The sequence below is a fragment of the Phycodurus eques genome, chromosome 1, assembly GCF_024500275.1.
Source record: "Phycodurus eques isolate BA_2022a chromosome 1, UOR_Pequ_1.1, whole genome shotgun sequence".
Classification (NCBI taxonomy): domain Eukaryota; kingdom Metazoa; phylum Chordata; class Actinopteri; order Syngnathiformes; family Syngnathidae; genus Phycodurus; species Phycodurus eques.
This window is the reverse complement of record NC_084525.1, coordinates 18,127,139-18,147,695: the sequence shown is the minus strand read 5'-3', so window position 1 is coordinate 18,147,695 and position 20,557 is coordinate 18,127,139. Positions and strand designations below refer to the sequence as shown.

The window sequence follows — 20,557 nt, the reverse complement described above, 5'->3', positions numbered from 1 at the left end:
TAGCCAACTCGCAAGATCTTTAACTACACCACTGAAGAAAATTCAATAGAAACATTAAATATGAAAAAAAAAAAAAAAAACAATCAAAATTCTGACCACTGATTTTTTTTAAAATACTTTGTTCTTCCAATACTTAAGTTCGTTTAATATCAGAACATTATTTTTGATACTACGACTTTGACACAGTTCAGAAAATGTCAGATATGACTTTGACTCACATAATATTCAACTTCACCTTCTACCAAAGTTATTTTCTGTTAAAATTCTTGTACCTTTTCTCAAGTATTGCTTTCAGGCACTTTACACAAGACTGCCAAAGACGTTAGCGTGTGTTTATTTGAGTCATTTCTAGCTGGGTATCCTCAAATTGTACAACAAAGCGGAAAGGACGAATCAGCTTGACCAACGAGTGCTTATGGTACTAGAAAATATAAATGTAACCTAGGTTTATCGATGGAAAAGCATCAACAGCACAAGGAATCTTGCCAAGCCGAGTAGGCACTGTGAACTAGAGCAGTGTTTTCACAGCCCTTATTGTGCCAGGGCTCATCCATCCATCCACCCACCATTTGCTGTACCGCTTATCCTCACGAGGGTCGCGGGCATGCTGGAGCCTATCCCAGCTATCTTCGGGCGGAAGGCGTGGTACACCTGAACTGGTCGCCAGCCATTCGCACTCGCATTCACACCTACGGGGAATTTAGAGTCTCCGATCAACATACCACGCATGTTTTTGGGATGTGGGAGGAAACCGGAGTGCCCGGAGAAAACCCACGCAGGGTTCATATTTATATAAAAATCTTACAGAACACTATCAAACAAAACTGTATGTACTCTGTATGCTTCAATAATGATGGATACAAAGGCTAATTGTAGATTCAGCCATTTAGTGGAACGACATGTCATTGTTCAGGGATAGATGAACCAAGATACATTACTTGGGGTAAATAAAAAAAAGAAAAAAAAAATTTCCGACCAATTAAAGTGCATTCGGCGGAATTCCCGTGGCACACCTGATGAGCTCTCACAACACGCTAATGTGCTGCAACACAGTGGTTGGGAATCACTGCACTAGATGATGAGAATATTTCTTACCCAGCCGCCTGCACTCCTCCCTCTTGGTGAAATATTTGAAGCCATTGGCAGCGCGGCGCTCGGCCTTCTCGTGCTTCTTGATGTGCCACGGCAGCTTGGTGGTGATGTTGGTGACGAAGTAGCAGCCGGGCCGCAGACAGTGATAGTGGCCCCGCATTCGGAACTCACAGTGCTGCACAGATGTGTATGATTTTGTGAGCCAACGTCAGATGTGGTTCATAAAGAAAGTTTGTTGTTGATAGTTGTGTGTGAACGCTGAGTGATAAGCGTTCGTCACAAATTTAAAGTCACCTTTAGCCTGCTTGTGAAACTCCAAAAAAGGTATAGTAGTATTCTGTGACCTATTACTTTAGTCAGTCTGAACACTCAAAGGGAAGCTCTCATGAAGTCATGGCATTGCCAGAGGATCATAGCAATTACGTAGCATCCCAATGGCTGTATGCATCTATTTTGCTCATTTGATTACAGTGATGTCATATACTATGACATTGACATGTGACCCTGGCCACAGTGCCTTCTATTGACTGATCTGCTATGTTCTAATGTATTAACCAGCATTAACCACTACAGTCCTCAATTAATCTGCTCCCAGCCTTGTTTGGGGGCTTATTTGCATGATATCTGATGATTGCTATGATATCTCGTGATGCATTAACGCCTCTGATAGTCTTCAATGTCTTGACATTTTTGATTGACATTTCAGCTGGACAACAGTACAACAACAACTTTTCTGATTTCAATTTCTCGACGAACGGCTCCCTCTTGGAACATGGCCACTATCTAAAGGCGTCACCCCTCGTCTCTAACATGTCTGTACACCACCATCTGTTGGTGAGGCCCACATCCCAAAGGACTGAGCCAAATAAGATCTGCTGGGTTCACGAGATGGATGGTAAGGGGAGGAGGGAGGACAGAAAGGCGGTGTGTGAAAGAAGGGGTGGGGCTGGGGGGGTTGCTTTTGTGAAAGGGCTGATTTTCGACACATTAATGAATTCATTTAAATGGCTTTCCAAATATGGGCTCATGAGAGCGGGCAGGGGCTGCCATTTAGTTTTCATTTGCAAAGCATTCTGCTGATTTTTGCCCTATTCCAGACAGCCTTGTTTACTGTGCCAGTGACAATGATTTATTGGGTAATATCAGCTAAATTGGCCTTTTCTGAGAGGAGAATGCGGCAGTCAAAATGACATTATTGACATATAAACAGGCATTACTGGGGTGACTTGACTGTCTTTTTCAGTTGAGATGGAAGACGGCGAGCCGTGCTTGTGAAAGCCTTGAGTCCAATCATCTCAAATAGTGCTGTAATGGGCAGCATACTTCATGCTTAGAAAACACTGGGAGAGGGGCTGACAGCAGGTATCATCACAGTGCACTCACCTGGTTGGGGCACAGACACTGAAGGGAGTAGTAGGAAAACTGGTCGCGGACGTTGACTAGGTTGTTGGTGGGGTTGATGTGGTCCAAACAGTGGGACTCGGCCTTGCCGGAGGTCTTGCACACGTACTTGCAATTCCCGAACAAGCAGTGGAAGTGAAACTTGTTTGAGTACTTGCAGTCTGTTGCCAAACAGGGATCACTGGATGAATGAAATGAAAAATAGTGAGTTAAAAATCCATTGGACGACTCACATTTAGTATGATTTTGTACAAAAAAGATGTACTAAGTCAGAAATGTTCTGTATATGTTTTTGAGTTATCCTCTGTTAAGCGCAATGTGGAAGCCATTACTATTGATCTCCAATCCATGGCGGACAAATAACATGTCGTGACGCATACTACCTAATCACTTTAAATTCATGACTTTTTTCGAAAGTGATAACAGCATTTCTGCCTTGTTTGTAGAATCTGTTGCTGCAGGCCATGGTATTTTAAGAGCACCAGTGCATTGTGTGCGTATGTCTGTGAGTGTGCTAATGCAAACTGAAAACTAATGCAGGTATGCACGTCTCTGGAAAAAAGTCCCGCGATCCAAGTTCAGCGTTTTAGTTTTCCTACGAAATTCTAACATGTCAACAAATGTTTGCCATACTTTTCCTGGAACTGCAGAAATCCAGGTTTGAATTGGGGCTTCGCATTCTCCAACGAAGTGGTGGCCAAAGGGGAGTTGGCTGGCAGGTTGGGCATGGAGGCCGGCATCTGTGGGATGCTGCCGGTCAGCTGCTTCCAGGCCAGCAGGGAGGCAGGAGGGGAGCTGTAGCCACCAGAGGAGGGGAGGTGCGCCATATCCATGGAGGGGTTGTTGGCCATGGAGACGGGGGCAGCGGGCCGCATAGGACCACCCTCGCCGGACACTTTACCCTCGCTGAACGGGGGCTCTGACTTCACTTTTAGAGTGGCTCGCAGGTGGAAACTAAAAACACAGGTGCTTGTTTTTTTAGGTTGCTCAATGAACTATATTTTCTAAACCATAACCGATGCAGCACCTACTTTGCATGTTTTATGGCTCCGTCCACAGTACTGAAGAGAGCACCACAATCCTCTACCAGACAGTGAAAGTGCACTTTTTGGAGGAAGTCACAATGAGCCTCACAAAAGTCATCTGTGTCAAACCTTTTATGTAGACAGAGAGGAAATGATGTACAACAAATAAGACAACAGACGTCAGCGCTCATCAAACTGCAGTTAGTATTACAGATGTCGAAACAATTGAAGATTCCCGTAAGACTAGATTCGAACAAAAGAGATTTTTAGGGGGTTTCCTGCAATACATGCATGGGCAGCACAGTATTTGCTAGTACACTGATCGTAAGCAGCACATTCAGACATAATAATACATAGCAAACTACTGCACTAAATTTGAATGCATACAAAAGAGTAAAAGATCGTAAATGTTGGGAAAAATACTTCCAAAATATAGTTAGTGTAATTCCCCCTCCCCCCCCCCACACAAAAAAAGCAGAATGTTAAACTTTGAAAACATGGACAGACTTTAACTCGACACAAATGCTGATAATCTTAACAGGTCCACTTTCCATTTCACTCCTTTCTATTTAATATTTTTGAAACTTTCCACAAAACCGAACAATTTATTTAATAGCTGCAGATTAAAATAAAATGAAAAAAAAATAGTGCACTAATAACTGTATGAACAGGGACTAAAAAGTCCGCCAGTGGAAGTCCACCCTGCACCACGCAGTAGATGCCGACTCTTTGGTTTCTTACCTGCGGAGGTAAGTCCTCCAGATCTCGCTGGGTTTGTCTGCCAGGGGTCTCTTCAGAACTTGGCTCAGGTACTGAGCTGCCTCTGGGGTATCGCCGCCCTGGCCGCCCTCCAGCTCCGTTTTCAGGTGCATGGCGTTGAAGAGTGCAGGGTTCACCTGTGACATCTACAGTAAGACACGCAGTGTAAAACTAACAGGCGCATGCTGGGCTTTTCAATATGTTCACTGGTGGGAGAGTTCACACACTCGCACGCGCTTTCGCAAATGATTTGGCGAGGGGAGAAAAGCGCAAATGGATTTACAAACATTCAGCTTTTTGCTTGAGAGCAGGCCAGCAACGTTTGCCAAGCGTCCCCCGGGACTGACTGTTAACCCTTTAATGTAACGTGGGGCTTGAATAAAACCCCCAAAAGCCAACCTCACAAGCTTTTTAAGCTCTCTGGCTTCAATGGAAAGGGAGGACAAGTCCATCTATATACTAATAATGATGAAATAGGGAACATTGTATGGGAAAGGAGGTCTTGTACAGTTGCCAGTGTGTAAACAAAAAAAACAAATAAATGAGGGGCTGACATGTCAGTGTGAAGGAAGACACTGTCCATTTTAATCTTCACAACACAAACACACATGCATGCATGCTCGTGAACACACACACACACACACACACACACGTTTAAATTTCCATAGCCTAATACACAGGTGTCAAACTGGTGGCCCGGGGGCCAGATCTGGCCCGCCACGTCATTTTATGTGGCCCGCGAGAGTGTGCATCGACTTTGTGTTTCTTGCTAAAATACCAAATTCCAAATTGGCTTCACTTTTAAAAATATTGAGATATTGCAAGCATTTTTTATTACCAACCCCACTTTTAAAATAAAATTGATTCATACTGTAGTTGAACAGTTTTTACTGGCTTTTGATTTCAAAAGTAATTATCCATTAATTTGTGTAAATCTAATAATATGAGCCAATCATACATTCATATGGGTTTGCAGCCAAACGGCCCTCCGAGTGGAACCATAACTGCGATGTGGCCCGTGACAAAAATGAGTTTGACACCACTGGCCTAACATTTGGACTTGCTAAAAAATTCGAGTAGCACCTCCCTCTTCTTTTCTACTGCAGCGTTTTTAATCATATCATTTATAAACTCAATGGATGAATGCAAAGCCAGACAGGGCAGGGAGAAAAAACAAAGGAGAAGAAAAAAATAGACACCTGAGTTCAAAACAGCTCATCAGAAAACAAACATCACTATATATCTAGGGTAGAAGCCAGCTACTACTTCATTATATTAATTTGTGCGATGTGCGATGGAAATTGCACCGTGTGAAAAATGGCTGGAAAATTTAAATGATACAAACTCATCTTATTAGCGGTGAAACATTAAAAAACAAACAGGCCCCACTGTGTGCCGCTAATTTGTCTTGGGATGAAAGGGCTTTGATGGATGGATCTTACCTTATTCATAAGCGAGGATAAAAGAGATGCATTCCCTGGTACAGCATGTCCATTTGATTCATTACTGGAACAAGGAAAATGAACAATGTTTAGTAAAGATTTGCATGAGAACAGTAAATATTACTATTTATCATGCAAGGTGTGCCAATGTAATGAAGATGAAAACACTGTCTTGTTAAAAAAAAAACAAGATAAACTGTGGGTTGGAGTTGAAGGTTTACACAAACAACATTCTCAGATGAAAATTGAGACACGAAAAGATTTGAATAAATGGAGTGCTTCTGATAAACAATCTTGTCGACAACTCTCACTCGTGTTTAATCAGTCAGAGTTATTATATGCGTGGTCCACATTTTGCAAAAATATTACAGACTGTAGGTGTACCTGTTGTCTTTCTTGCTCAGGTCCAAACTGTGTTCCTGCGTGGACTCCTGTGAGGCACCTGAGGTGGCTTCTACTGGTTCCTGTTTCACTTGAGCCAGATTAAACTGGCTGACTGAGACCGGTTGCCCGCTCCCTGACGATCAAGCAGAGGAGAGGAGAAACAACAACGGTATTGTTGGTCAGCAGTATTATCATATGACGAGATGCAATCTGACTTCTGTCCTGGCCCGAAAAGAGAATTCAGAGTGATAATCATTGTGAAATTATGTCAGGCCGTCAAGCCTTTTAAATGGTGAGTGAGAGGCGGGTGATATGAGGGAAAAAGACTCCTTTTTCTGCAGCACTTGTCACAAGTCATTTGCCGGGCTGCCTCTTAACTGGTCATTAAGTGAGATGCTAATGCTGAGGGAAAGTGGCAGTCTCAGATTGGAACCCCCATCGGTAGCTGTGCATACCCACGAGGAACTGGGGGGGTTATGGCGGTCAGATTTGAGATGACAGCCAATCCGATCGGTTCAAACAAAGCGACCTCTTGATCACGTTCTGATCCAAATAGGTTATTTGGAAGATTCTGCAATGGGGGAGTACGCAGAAGAAATTTTAAATGGCATTCAGTAGAGTACAGAGTTCTACCAAGGCCACAGAAGTTATCATTAGGAACAACACGAAATTGAACACATTCAACCAACTTAACATGTTTTATAAATCGTTATTCATATAATGAAGAGTAAAGACAAAGTGAAAAAAATTCTGCATGTTTTTCGAGAGCCGCACCAAAACGTTATCAGTTCTTCTCAGTCCTTCACAAAGTTCCATGGAAAATGGTTAAAAAAATACAATTTCCTAAAATAGTGTACTCCACCGTTGTCCACAAAAATGCATTTCTCTCCAAACCCCCCCCCCCCCCCCCCCACCGAGGGAACCCACTTGTTCACACACTTCCACTAAAGAGTTAAAGGCTGACCCCATTTTAACACTTGTGCTAACCAAAACAGCATCTCCTACCGAGGCACTAAAAAGTCTCCGATGAAGGATACTGGAAACAAGTTCCCTATTTTTTTGTGGTGGAAAAAAGATGAAAAATAAACTTTATAATGTTGTTTAATAATATTATGAAAATCGTTTGTACAAATAAAGGCTGACCTTCTAATATTTAGAAGCTTCCAACCACTATTGGATATGAGGAAATGTGAACACTAACAAATAAAGTAGTCAGGAAAATATAACCTCCTTGGTGGAGGTAATAAATAAAGACCAAAAGAACAATGTAAGGCAGAAATGTTGACAGGAAGGTGAACCCTCTCCACCAATCCCCAAGGGATTCAGATATTAATTTGTCCCGGGGCGATGCAGGGAGGCCGAGGCTTTTGGGAAACAATAAGTGCTGTTTTTCTGCAAAAACGGGAGCACGGAAGGCATGGGGCTGCCTGCCCCCGTGGTGCAGCCTCTTAGACACCAAAACAGCAGAACACCAGCAGGGTTTTGGAATTCTGGTGAATGAATTGGGGCTTGTGCTGAGGGATTGTGACAGGCAAGGTCATGGGCAGCCAAGTGTGTGCCCTTGGCCTCATCCTGGCCAGTGTCCTTTTTTTCCTTTTTTGTTTTTACTGCTGGGGAGAAAACAAGACAAACGTATGTGGGGTGGACATGACCATGATCCTCCCGCCTCCTCCCTCCACTTGGTGCTACAAGATGACCCAAAGACATATCAGGCAGAATAGAAGTAGAAAGGCCAGTCTTGGGCCTTGTCAGCTAAAAGCTCGGAGATGGGCAAGTGTCAATGTCAGTTCATCTTGACAATGGCTGTGGTTTGAGGGGATTGGAGGCGGGGGGTGGGCGGCACTCAAGAATAATACAGTCATAATTTTATCTCGACTTTGAGGTCATGATGGCTTGGAAAGTCCAGCCTTCCCTACCCCCAACTTGATCAGAGCGCGCACAAAATTAACTAGCCAGCCTTGTCACTGACAATTAAATCAGCCCAAATGAGAGGCGACTTTAAAGAGAAGCCATTCGCTATGTGATCAACACATGATCACCAGGAAGATTAAAGAATTCTTTCAGAATTTCAGAGGATAAATTGACTGTTTAGGGGGGATGAAAGTGCAAACATCTCTTGTTCTGTTTCAAATCATTTTTTTTTTTTTTTTCCTAAAGAGAGCGTACAAATGATTTTGACTCAAAGCAGCTTCTTTCTGAAATTATCCAGGAATAATGTACTGCCATGTAATTGCTCTGGATAAGATACAGAGCTTGTGAAAGATCATTTGTACTGCGTGTCTAATTAGTAAACCTTTCATTTGCACGAATCTCTGGGCAAAACATGCAAGGGTAAATTAGAGAGGAACATTAATTAAAAACAGGGAAAGTAAAAGAAAAAAAAGACTCACTTTTATATTGTAAAGGCAGCATGAAAAAGCCTCAATGAAAATAGCCATGAGAACATTGACTTTTCTTTTACATTGACTTGCCAAAAACCACTTCCTCCTGCATTTTAGCCATGAAATCACACATTGATGAGACAAATACAAGAAGCAAAAACCACAGCTAACCCCCATCCTGTGTTTGTACTAAACCTTACAATATATGTTAAACATGTTGGATGTTAAACAGCAGAGAGATGTGAGCTGCAGCCTCTCTCTGGGCCATAAAGAAGGCACCATCTGTGGCGGCCCCGCCCTCAGCAGGGGCCCCTTCCCAGCAATTATGACTACCTGCTGGAAGCACAGAGGTGGAGCTCAGCCTGACAGCCTGGGCTCGGCTCAGCCCCCCGGAGCAGGCGCTCCGATGATCTCCCAGGGAGCACCACCAGGAATTGTAATCCTTCCCAGTCTCAACATCCGGACACGCTCTCCCTTGCAGCCCGCAATCTCTATCTGCACCCCACCTGCTCTGGCTCAGCACAGGATGTCCCACTGTGACAACATTTAAGAGAGCGCTGTACGGTTCTTTATCAATTAAACGCTTTCACTTCTATTTTATTTTCATTTTTACGGGCTTGGTTGAGCATAATATGATAAACACAAACACGACAATTACCTCTCAAAATGTATGTGGAGTCTGTTTGTGCTAAATTGATATTGACATGTTTTTGTGGGAATTTCAAAAAGCGTCTCTTTGCTGATGCGTGCAATTGTGTCTGCGATTTGGTAATAATGGAAGGAGGAAAATCTCAGCTGTCATTTCTGCTTGACTGATTTCTGTTGTTTTTTTGTCCCCCAGAATTCAGTTCGCATGGCTTACAAAAAAAAAACATGAATTTTTGTTCTTGTTTTTTTTTTTTTTCCCACCGCTTAATTTGATTCCACCTCCATTTGCTTGGAACGAGCGCAGACACAGATAAGAGGGCTGATGATGAGGAACCACCCTCCACACAGGCCCCAGGAGTTCGCCTCCCCCCTTTTGCTGAGAATCATAAAAGAATTTTACAGGCTCTACTCTGCTCTGTCAACGCATTTATCTCCAAATGCATTATGGGTATCTCACTAACCATCATCAACTCAACAACATGCCCAGAGCAGAAGAACATGCTTCTGGTATGTCCCTTTAAGAATGAGTGTTGCCCTTCATAGTGGGGGACCCTTGTGGCCAATGGACTTTGGCACTTTTGTCCAGACAGTTTCATTTGAGTCCAATAATTATCTCCTACTCCCATTAAAGCTTCCGAGTCAATTTTGGGGTAAATAATCTTGAGATTGGTGATTGCACAGAGGACCACTGTTGAAGGGACTGACCTGCATCTGGTCCGTTGGAAGGCTTCAGAGCAGCAGCAGCCAGCCTTGCCATCATGGGTGATATCAGACCTTTGCTGGCTGAGATCCTCTCCATGATGGAGGAGCTGGAGAAGGAGGACGGGGTCGAAGCCATGGCTCCGTCCGCCCCCACTGTAGAACAGCCTTGGGTCAGCGAGTCGGTGGGCATGGAATGGGCCTCGGATGAGACAGCTGATAACAGGCCAGCAGCATGTGGAGGAGGCTGGAGAGGCAACCTGGGTATGAGTGGGTAGAAGGGGTTGGAAGCAGCCATGGTGCTGTTGGACAGCGAGAGGGCCACCGGCATGTTGCTCGGCAGGGCCTGGGACAGCAGGCTGGACATACGCTGGCCCACACTGGGCAGCGAGGGCGTAGGCTTGAGGGTGAGGCCCACCAACGAGGAGGAGGAGACAGCAGTAGTGGGTGTGGCCATGAGGTGGGATACAGTGCTGGACTGTTGGGTGGTGGGCGAGGCACTCAGACTTGAGTTCTTGCTGCTGATGGCCGAGAAGTCCATCAGGTCATCGTTGCTGGATTCCTCAGGCTCATCTTTTGGGGCCAGGAAGGCGGAAGAGAGGCCCATGACGCCAGAGGAGCGGATGTGCCGGCGCTCGTGTTTGCGCTTGTGGGAGGTCATCTGGCTGGTGGAGGTGAAGGTGAACCCGCAGCCCGAGCGGATGCAGTGGAAGTGGTTGGTAGCTTTGCTGTACACGCAGCCCTCATACTTGCACTCTTCATACTTGTAGAACTTCTTGAAGCCATCTTTGGCATAGGCGTCATCCTTGATGTGGTAGCTCTTGTGCTTCTCAATATCACACTTGTTCTTGAAGGTGAACGTACAGCCGGGACGCCTGAGGAAAGAAGGAATATAAAAAGATGGTTAGAGAAGCAAACTGACACGTCGCCACCGCTTGCCAGAGGGAGACGTTCCAAGACTGTTTGCTGTAGGCAAACTGCAAAGTGGGCCTCAGTAGGTCTGTTTGGTTGTCAATTGCCAGGTAGTGGCTCACCTAGCGAAAGACTGAGAAATACAGAGTATCTAACGATGTCGTACTAAATTGTGGAGATTTGTGAATTTCACTATTTCAGTTTTCCAGATTTTTTGGAAAATATATATTATATATATATATAGGAGCCCAGTGATGCACTTGGGCCCTGGCATGAGTCGCCCCTCCCCCACTATATAAGAACTCGAATGCCTTCATTCGCACCAGAAGTTATCCGACGCGAGTGCAACATCTAGCTAGTCATGCCTACACCCCGAAAATGCCTCTTTCCTTCTGATAGTTCGCTGGAGCGGCCACTTTGGAGCGCCTCATTCTCAGCTGTGAGTGCATGCACCTCACGCAGAGAAAGGTTGAAGTGTAAGGACTCCAGTTACTTTGACTTGACAGCCTCCGTGTGGACCAGTTGTTTCAGGCTGGCGTAGGCATTTTACAGCACCTCGGTTGTCAGTCATGACCGTGCACACATCACACAGAGAAACATGGAAGAGTAAGGAGGGGAGGTGGTTCAACCACCTGGCGAAGTTGAACAAAAAAGTTCAACTTCGCCAGTGTGTGGGCCGGGGTGTCGGGCTGGTGTGGCTGTTTCATGGTTGCGACGTGGAAAAGCCCCGTTACAACCTGGGGGGATACATTCCAGCCACTGGAGGCTTTAGGTGGATATAGTTTCGGCGACAAACATTTAGATATGTGCAGGCATATGAAAGATGGTAGACGAAATAGTATCCATCTCTCCAGGTTGTAGTTAGTGGTGTTCGATTGACAGTTAACAGTTGAACGGGTGTTTTTTCAGCGCATTCAGCGGACATGCCCACAGCATTTGTGAACAGAGAGAAGGGCTTGATTTGTCATGATTTTGAAGTCAGATTTTATGTACTTTTATGTCATGCACTTATTTTTAATACTTCAAATTTAGTCCGATTTGTAACAACAATCTGGGGTGTGCTGAATTTAGAAGGCGTATTCTCACTTTACAGGGACTTTAAGCCTTTGTGACCTTGTTCTATTGTTAAAACAAATTGGGCCTTGTCCTACTGTCAATGTGAAGAGCTGTTTCCAGTTGCGGTCAATAATGTTCAACTCCAGTCCACTAGGCTGGGACATTGTGCACTACAAAGCTGAAAAAGTGAAGCAGAAGAAGATGACTTTCGTTTCTTTTCAATTGCCACAAAAACTGTTTCTTCCTCAGTCCAAGGCCACACCCCTTTACAATATTGGTTTGGCTTCCTCTTTATGCGAGATTAATATGAATAAAAAGAAGAGCAAAACATACAAATACAAATGGATTTAATTTGCCAAATGTCACCTGCAGTGGAAGTGCGTCGTCTTCTGGCCATAAAACTGGCACCCGACTGTGCCGCAGTCCTCAGTCGCACGGAACCTCTGGAAGCCATCATTGATCAGCTGGGCGTTCTTTTTGTGGAAATTTTCATGGGTCATGACATCTGAGGTGCTGGTGTACACCTTGCTACAGCCCACCTGCCAAGCAGAGACAAAGAGCGACCCGCCGGATTTCCTTTTGTGAGAAGTGTCAAAGAAGGAAGGTCTTTTGGTGGTTAAGAAAATGGCTGAGAAATAGTTCTCATGTTCAACATTTAATTTGTGGTTTGCTATTGAAAGTGAAGCAAGAGGCACCTGATACTACAGTACTTTCCTCTCACATTTGGAGGTTGAGCTCACCACAAATTTACTGTAACACTCTATCAGGGTGGGAGCATGACGTCTAAAGTTGAACCCTTCAGGCTAACAGGGGAAGGTGATGGTAGTTGGCCAATGGTGATGTTTGAATTAAAAGCAGCAAACATACACTACATCATTACTGGCATTTGTCTACAAAATGGGCATGGATTCAAACATAGACCAAAAAAAATAAATAAATGCCACCCTGGATTTCACCCCTAAATCCAGCATGCTATGCCTACATCTGCAGCTTGTCAGCACTGTTAATACAAGAGCTGAAATGTCCTAATCACAATGACACAGTTAAAAAAAAAAAAGTCTGTCTTAAGCACATCCTCCACTGGTAAGGACAAGTAAAAGCAAAATGATGCAATGAAATTAAGCAGATGTGCTAAAAAAATTAAACAAATCCAGATGGGTGGATAATTTTTAACCTTTTGCCTGGTACTAAAACATGAAGAATGTGCACATTTACATAAACACGGAACTGAATTTCATCCAGGCCAATTAAGGAGCGAGGGGCGAAGAGGTGGGAGCAGCTGCCTTGCGTGTGTGCATCAATTTTAATCTTCAATCTTGAATTCTGTCGTTCACTTGAGTACAGATTCTTTAAGACGCCTCGGTGTGGATGGAAAAGAGCGTGGGGGTGTCCTTTTGTTGCTAAAGTGAGTGACTCATTGTCTTCATCAAGACGATACATAACTTTGCTGTCCTATCTTAACTGTCTTGATTCTGGAATTGCTGTCTTAAAGCTTCTATTGCAGCATGTGCTCTCCAAAAACGCAATAGGAAATTGTTCAAAAAGTTACATAACTATATTATGTTCGAAATGGAACATAACAGTACTTATGTGCTTCACTGCAAACACCACATAATGGTGTCGAACCTCTCTTTATAGCTATAGAGTCCATACTGAATTGCTCAGTTTCATCAACATTATTTTTTTTTTTTAAAAAGAGCCAAAATGTCTTTTGCACAAAATCCTACTAAATTCTGATGAGCTTCTCTTCTAAAATCATTTTAGCAAGGAAGTTTACAGAAAATAAAGACAATTAACTAATACAAGTATTTATACATATCAATTTGATGTATACCTTTAGGTAAGGTCTAAATTAATTCACTTTCTGAAATTCTGAGGTAAAGTGAATTGTTATTGATGATATAAAAACTTGAAATTACAAGAAATACAGGAAGAAAAGTTACTTTTAAGAGATATCAGTTTGGAAAATAGTATTTACTTCATCATTTCATTTTCATTTGACAAAGTTCCATGCTTTGAATTATTCAGTCCATCTCAATACAGGCATATCTACTCTAATGTTGTAAATGTTGAGTTTATTCAAATACTGTTGCAAAGGATCCTTTATAATGCTGCAAAGGATTGGCATGGATATATTATCAATTTTCAAAATGTAAAAAAAATCGGAAATCTATTTCCAATTATAAATCTATTTCTTACAGTGTTTTCTTGTGTCATTTACAGTTAAAAGAGACTCAGTCAACAAATTGAAGTTGACATTTGGATCATATTTGTTTAACTGTAGATGTCAGGCCAAACAAGACTTTGCAAGAATGTGCAAGCATGTGTATCTTGTTTGCAGGTGTTTACTTGTTGTTGCTATGTACCTGCATGCAGTGGTAATGTGTACTTTTGCCATTGAGGTGGCAGCCGTGGTAGTAGACGCTGCAGTCATCCAGAGGGCTGAAGCGCATAAAACCATGCTGCAGGGAGTTATCCCTCTTCTTGTGCATGTTGTAGTGCCGGATCACATCCTGCTTACTGGTAAACCTCTGCAATGGGAAGGAAGGGTGGCGGTGGCATGGGGGAGAATGTAAAGCAACGAGTTAGTGTTTATTTAAACCAGGCACAGAATAAGCCACATGTCACTTTATCTTGGTGGAAACAGCAGCTGCAGCATGCAGCGGACAGTTGGCATTTGAGGGATGGGGGCCCGGGAGTTATGATGGGGAATAGAGGGGGTCAGGATTGCCTCAAAATATGTTTTTTTTTCCTCTACATGTGTCCTCTCCAAGTGCAGGCAGTCTATATGTATGCACTCCGACAGAAGCTTTAACATGTTAAGTTTCCACAAACACTGCCTGTTGATTTCGTTTCCTGTTACTCAAAACATACACTCATATAGCGAAGTTCTTGTGAATATCATACGTTTTTAACTTCCATTTGCTTTTAGTGGCCTTCAGGCCCCATTAACATGTGTAAAGAACTCATTATTTAGTTGAAACCAGATGTTGACATACAGTATATAAAAATACATGCTTTCCCCCCCCCCCCTCACTGTCTGACATGAAATCAACTCAAGTATTCCTGTTTTAGGTCAACTACGATTAGCCCAAAATCTTTTAGGCAATTTTTCCTTACTTTCGTTAAAGTGGAAAGTTTACATACAGTGAGATTACTATGTATTTAAACAATTTGGGAAAACCCAGATGATGATGTAATTTCTTCAGAAGCTTCAACATTTGAGTTAATTGGAGACACACCTGTCAATGTAATTCTACTAGGCACACCTGAAACATACTGCTTCTTTGTATAACATCATAGGAAAGTTAAAAGAAATCAGCCAAGACCTCAGGAAGAGAACTGTGGACTTGCACAAGTCTGGTACATCCTTGGGTGCAATTTCCAGATGCCTGAAAGTGCCACATTCATCTGTTCAAACAATTAGAAGTATAAACACCACTGGAATGCCCAGCCATCATTCTGCTCAGGAAGGAGACGCGTTCTGTGTCCCAGAGATGAACGTGCTTTGGCCCAAAATATAACCCAAGAACAAAAGCAAAAGACCTTGTGAAGATGCTGGCTCAAGTTGGTAAGACTATGTCCTTATCCACAGTGAAACGAGTACTGTACCGACATGACTGAAAGCCCACCATGCCAGGAAAAAACCATCACTCCACAAGAAACAGTTTGTAAATGAACACAGGGACAAAGACCTTCATTTTGGGAGACATATTGTGGGCGGTGTGGCGCAGAGGGTAAGAGCACAACCTGTAACTGGATTGTCGCCAGTTCGTATCACCGAGCATGTTGTTGTTGTGTCCCTGGGCAAGACACTTAATCTACGAATGAATGTGGTCGGATGTTTGGTGGTGATCGGAGGGGCTTTCGGCGCAGAACGGCAGCCACGCTTCCGTCAGACTGCCCCAGGACAGCTGTGGCTACACAAGTAACTTAACCACCATCAGGTAGTGACTGAGGAGTGAATGAATAATGTGTGAAATTGTAAAGTGTCTTTGAGCTCCTAGAAAAGCGCTGCGTAACTGTAATGCATTATTATTATGATTATGATGATTATTATTATGTCCTGTGAAACTAAAATTGAACTGTTTGGCCATAATGAGTATCGTTATGTTTGGAGGAAAAAGAGGGAAGCTTACAAGCCTGAGAACACCATCCCAACAAAACGAGGGCTGGCAATAGCATGTTGCGGGGGTTGTTTCACTAGTGGAGGGACTGGTGCACTTCAAAAAATAGATTTTGCCATGAGGAAAGAACATTATGTAAAAATACTGAAGCAACGTCTCAAAACATCAGCGAGGAAGTTCAAGCTTGGGCACAAATGGAGAATGACGTATACTACCAAACTGGTTACAAAGTGGCTTAAGCATAACAAAGTCAATGTTTTGGAGTGGCCATCAATCCTGTTGAAAATGTATGGGCAGACTTGGAAAGGCATGCGCGAGCAAGGTGGCCTACAAACTTGGCTCAGTGACACCACTTCTCTCAGGAGCAACGGGCCAACGTTCCTGCCAATTATTGTGAGAAGCTTGCGAAAGGATATCCAAAACATTTTACCCAAGTCATACAGTTTAAAGGCAATGGTACCGAAATACTAATGAAATGGATGTAAACTTCTGTCTTTGAAGCGTAGGCGTCTTTTTAGATAGGTATTTAAACATCTGGCTTCAACTGTAGGTACTTTTTAAAGTGATAATTGCATTTTGTGCTATATATAACAGATACAGTCATAGCGAGGAGTTTTATTTTTATTTTGAACCCACTCAACACAAATTATTCAACTTATGTGTGTTTTTTTTCAATATAAAATAGCATTGTATGTAGTGGTAGGGTGTAAAAAAAAAAAGAAGATAAATGAAAGAGCCATCCCGCCAAAAAGGATATTTTTCCTTTCAATTTGCAGGGATAAGGTTTCACGTTCAATTGCTGAAAGTGGAATTTCAATTTATGAACACTTGCTTTTGCTGTCGTTTATGATGAGTGCATGCGCTTAGAGACCTCACATCTAAAATGACTAAATAAATGATACCTCCCACATGCAGCAGTTAGAAAGCAGAAAAGCGACTCCTCAGAGGCCCGCAGCAACAAAATCTGCTGTAATTGGCCTTAAGCTGATGTAACAGAAACTGTAACGGGAGACGTGCAAATCAATGAGACACTTCTGTCTTCAATCCATATTCATCTCCAGTTGAGGGGAAAAAACATCAGAAAGAAGCGTTTTGAAAAGCAACTAATTGCTCCTACAAAGTAGGCTAATTGCTTTGTGTTGTGTGTTCCACTCATGCACAAAATATTAAAAAAGCGCCTCTTCATCGCTCTTGGCCCGTTTCCCACCACTTATTATTATTTGTTTGTTTGTTTGACTCAAAGAGCAAAGACTTCATTCAAATTTTTAATATTCAGCTCTTTCAGAATTTTCCTGGGAAAAATATTTTGCTCATGTCTGAGCGTCAGTCTGATGTGGACCGGAAGGTGAGTGGTAATGCAGTCGCTGTACATTCGATCCATCAAGGCGTCCAAAATAGGCCACGGAGAGAGCTGACTGGGGAAAAGATCTCATTTTCAGTCGAGTGGTGATGAAGGTTGGGAGCCACTCGCTACAATTTATTTTAGGATTCCCACTAGTGTGGCAAGATGCACACACTGTCCCTCATGTACAAGCCCATGAAAGGAGAATGTTAAGACTCAGCCAATGGGCCAGAGGCTGGCAGTGGGATAATATTCCAGGAGTGTGTGTCATTTCATGAGTTACCACTTCGAAAGGGACTGCTCATCACTGCTTGCCTGTTTTTTTTTGTCCTTTTCAGGGAATTGACACCCACCGTGCCTTGCAGAGAATATTTGAGTAGAAGAGGCGGAGGAACGAGGGCCCTAGTGTGGAAATTGCCGTGATAACCCGAACTAACACTCACAGGTGTCAAACTCAAGGCCCAGGGGCCAGATCCGGCCCGCCACATCATTGTATGTGGCCCGCGAAAGCAAATCGTGTGCCTCAACTCCTGTGATTCTTGCTAAAATCTGTATCAACATTTTAAATTGTCATATGTAATGAATAATGTTACTGTTGACTTCTGATTTCAGAATTGGTTATTCATCTATTTGTTGTGTATAGGCAATAATATGAGCGATTAACCATTTATATGGTTTCACAGTTGTTACGGCCCTCAGAGGGAAATCGTGACTACAACGTGGCCGGTGACGAAAATGTGTTTGACAGCCCTGCTCTAAATGATGACATGGAATGATTTTGTATTTTGTATTCCTCCCAGCGTGCGGCTCGTCAGACTGTGAAGCAGGAACCTGAGAGATTGGGTCTTTTAACGCTTTCCACCTCTTAACCAATATTTATTGAGAGCTAATCTCTTCTGATCAGTGGCCAACAAAAAACACTTTGGTGGCTTCATTTACAAAATGATACAGAGCGGAGGTGTATGGACATTTTTGACAAATTCACCAAGAAAAGGCGATTTATTTTGCATTATTTTGTCTCCTTCCTGCACCATGCATGACAAGGATATGGTTAAGGAAGAAATTGGATGAGAGACAAGCCTTTGCCAGTGGCACATTTTTAAATGATACATACTGGTAAATAAATAACAGATAAAAAAAAACAAAACCAAAAAAAAAAACATTTCAAGCACGGAACAGTAGTTGCCAGAGGATACTTGCGAACGGAACAATGCTTTGTTTGGAAAACCACAGGCTAACAAACTTATTATTAGTTAAAATTTGGTAGGATGTGATGAATAATGAAAAGATGACACATCACACTGTTTGTCAAGCCATGTCTCCTTTTCATTTCATGACTGAACAACAAAATGTTTAAAGGAAGACCACTTTGTTCCAAACTCACATTTAGTTCTTCAAACTTTTAACATGTTTCTATCAAGTGGGAGAGCAGTATTGTATACATGTTAAGCCAACATTAAACGTGTCATTGAGTGTTGTTCAAAAAGTGATAAATTACTCACGCTCACCTGGTAGTTACACTCAGGGTCCATGCAGTGGTAGTGCTCCCTGTACTGGTAGGCACAGTGCACGTGGCCACAGTGTTGACTTCCAGAAAACCTGAAAAATAAACAACACACAAGAGCCACATACAAAAAGTCAATTATTTTGATTAAAGAAGAAATTAGAACTCAGTATGAATTTTGAAGGAAAGTTACGCTGTATATTATGTTGGAAGGGGACTATTTTCCGGCAACAACAGTATTGCTAAGCCTGCATGAGCTCTTCGTTCATATGGAAATACCCGTAGTAACATCGTCCTCCAGAAAAATACACAGCAAACGTCACGAACAAAGCATCATTTATCCGTGTGGTTACCCAAACTGCATACAAAACTAAATCCAGTGTGGATATTATATGGCAACTACTTGGACAAACTACATGGTTGTGGACTGAATTTACTACTGTCACCATTTTCCACTTTGGCCCTGAAAAAGAACATTTGACAGGTTACATCATCCGTGACGAAAAATTAAAATACTGATCAATTCAGACACTAAGGTAAAAGGCAAATCAGTAATAATGAGAATGATAAAAAGAGCAAAAATAATTATCATTTGTGGGGAGCAATGAGCTGAAAATGATTAATTTCTTCTGAGATTATTGTGCATTACAAATAAATTCAATTGTATCACATTCTCAAAGTGCTAATGTGGTTTGTCTTAAAACAAAGGGCGCGGTGTGACAATACACATGTGCCGTGGGGCTTGTTGGCAGAATAATATTGTATGCAATTTGCATAACCACAATCCACAAAAAGAAAACCAAAAATAGACACCCTTAACTATGTAGAAAATACAATGTAATGGGTATCCTTTGCAAAATTCGACTACACTTCTGCAGTAGTATGTTGCAGAGGTGGGAATGGAGCTTGCGAGTAAGTCAGCATGGAGATGAAGATGGGTTGGATCAGTGGACCTTAAAATGAGCAATGTTTCTGTCCTGATTTCAACAGCAAGGTGACTTGCATGTTGCTTAAGAAGAGAACATCTTCGCATAGGAGAATGCAAACGTCTATAATTCAAACCTTAAATGTTTGCTTTTAGCGAAACTCAGCCAGGCCTCTGCACTTTGCCTATGACCCCTTACATGATCTATATTGTTATTTTTTTTGTATGATCCCCCCCCCCCCCCTTGCCATAAGAGCAGGTTTAGGAGGGGTCTTCAATTTAGGACAGATGTGTGACAATAAAAGCTATCAAAGAGCCTGTCAACAGTGAAAGCAGGCGCAATAAAACAGGTGAGCGAGTTTTCAAAGGCATGACGCTCATCTCACCTTCAAAGTACCGATGCTCACAGCCCACTCCATACACTGCTGCAACAATTTACCAGTCTGTCACACCAATTTCAGCCAAATTATCTCCATTTATTGCCAACGCAGCCGTAAGACACACTTATTACACACGCTGCAGCCCCCTGATGCTTTATGTCTCGACGCTGTGAAAATACTTGTCAAATCGATGTCATTATTGTATTATTTTGGAGGAAAGGGTCTTATATATAGAGACGCAGAAACGTCATGCCGGGTTTCTTTTCTTTTACTACAAAGCTTTCCCTTACTGTCTCTTCTTGTCTAGTGTGGCGGTAGATAGAAAAAGGTTGCTGCGTGCTACAGTACAGCAACTTTATGGCGCTGATTATAAACCAGATGATGATGACTGTTAAAATCCTCCAATTACCAGTGAAAACACACAAATAAACATTGCACTGCTGCTGCCAAGAACTCCATCTGCTCGTGCAAGAGGAGAGG

At 42.6% G+C, this 20,557-nt stretch overlaps 1 protein-coding gene across 1 annotated transcript in view; it reads right to left on the bottom strand.

The window, feature by feature from the left end:
* casz1 (castor zinc finger 1) overlaps positions 1–20,557 on the bottom strand; it is a 56,943-nt gene that overhangs the window by 8,666 nt on the left and 27,720 nt on the right. The window contains 11 exon segments of the mRNA XM_061681481.1: positions 1,096–1,267; positions 2,476–2,674; positions 3,127–3,447; positions 3,525–3,647; positions 4,260–4,423; positions 5,720–5,783; positions 6,104–6,236; positions 9,838–10,706; positions 12,166–12,338; positions 14,166–14,330; positions 18,777–18,867. Coding sequence (XP_061537465.1) covers positions 1,096–1,267; positions 2,476–2,674; positions 3,127–3,447; positions 3,525–3,647; positions 4,260–4,423; positions 5,720–5,783; positions 6,104–6,236; positions 9,838–10,706; positions 12,166–12,338; positions 14,166–14,330; positions 18,777–18,867 — 2,474 coding nt within the window.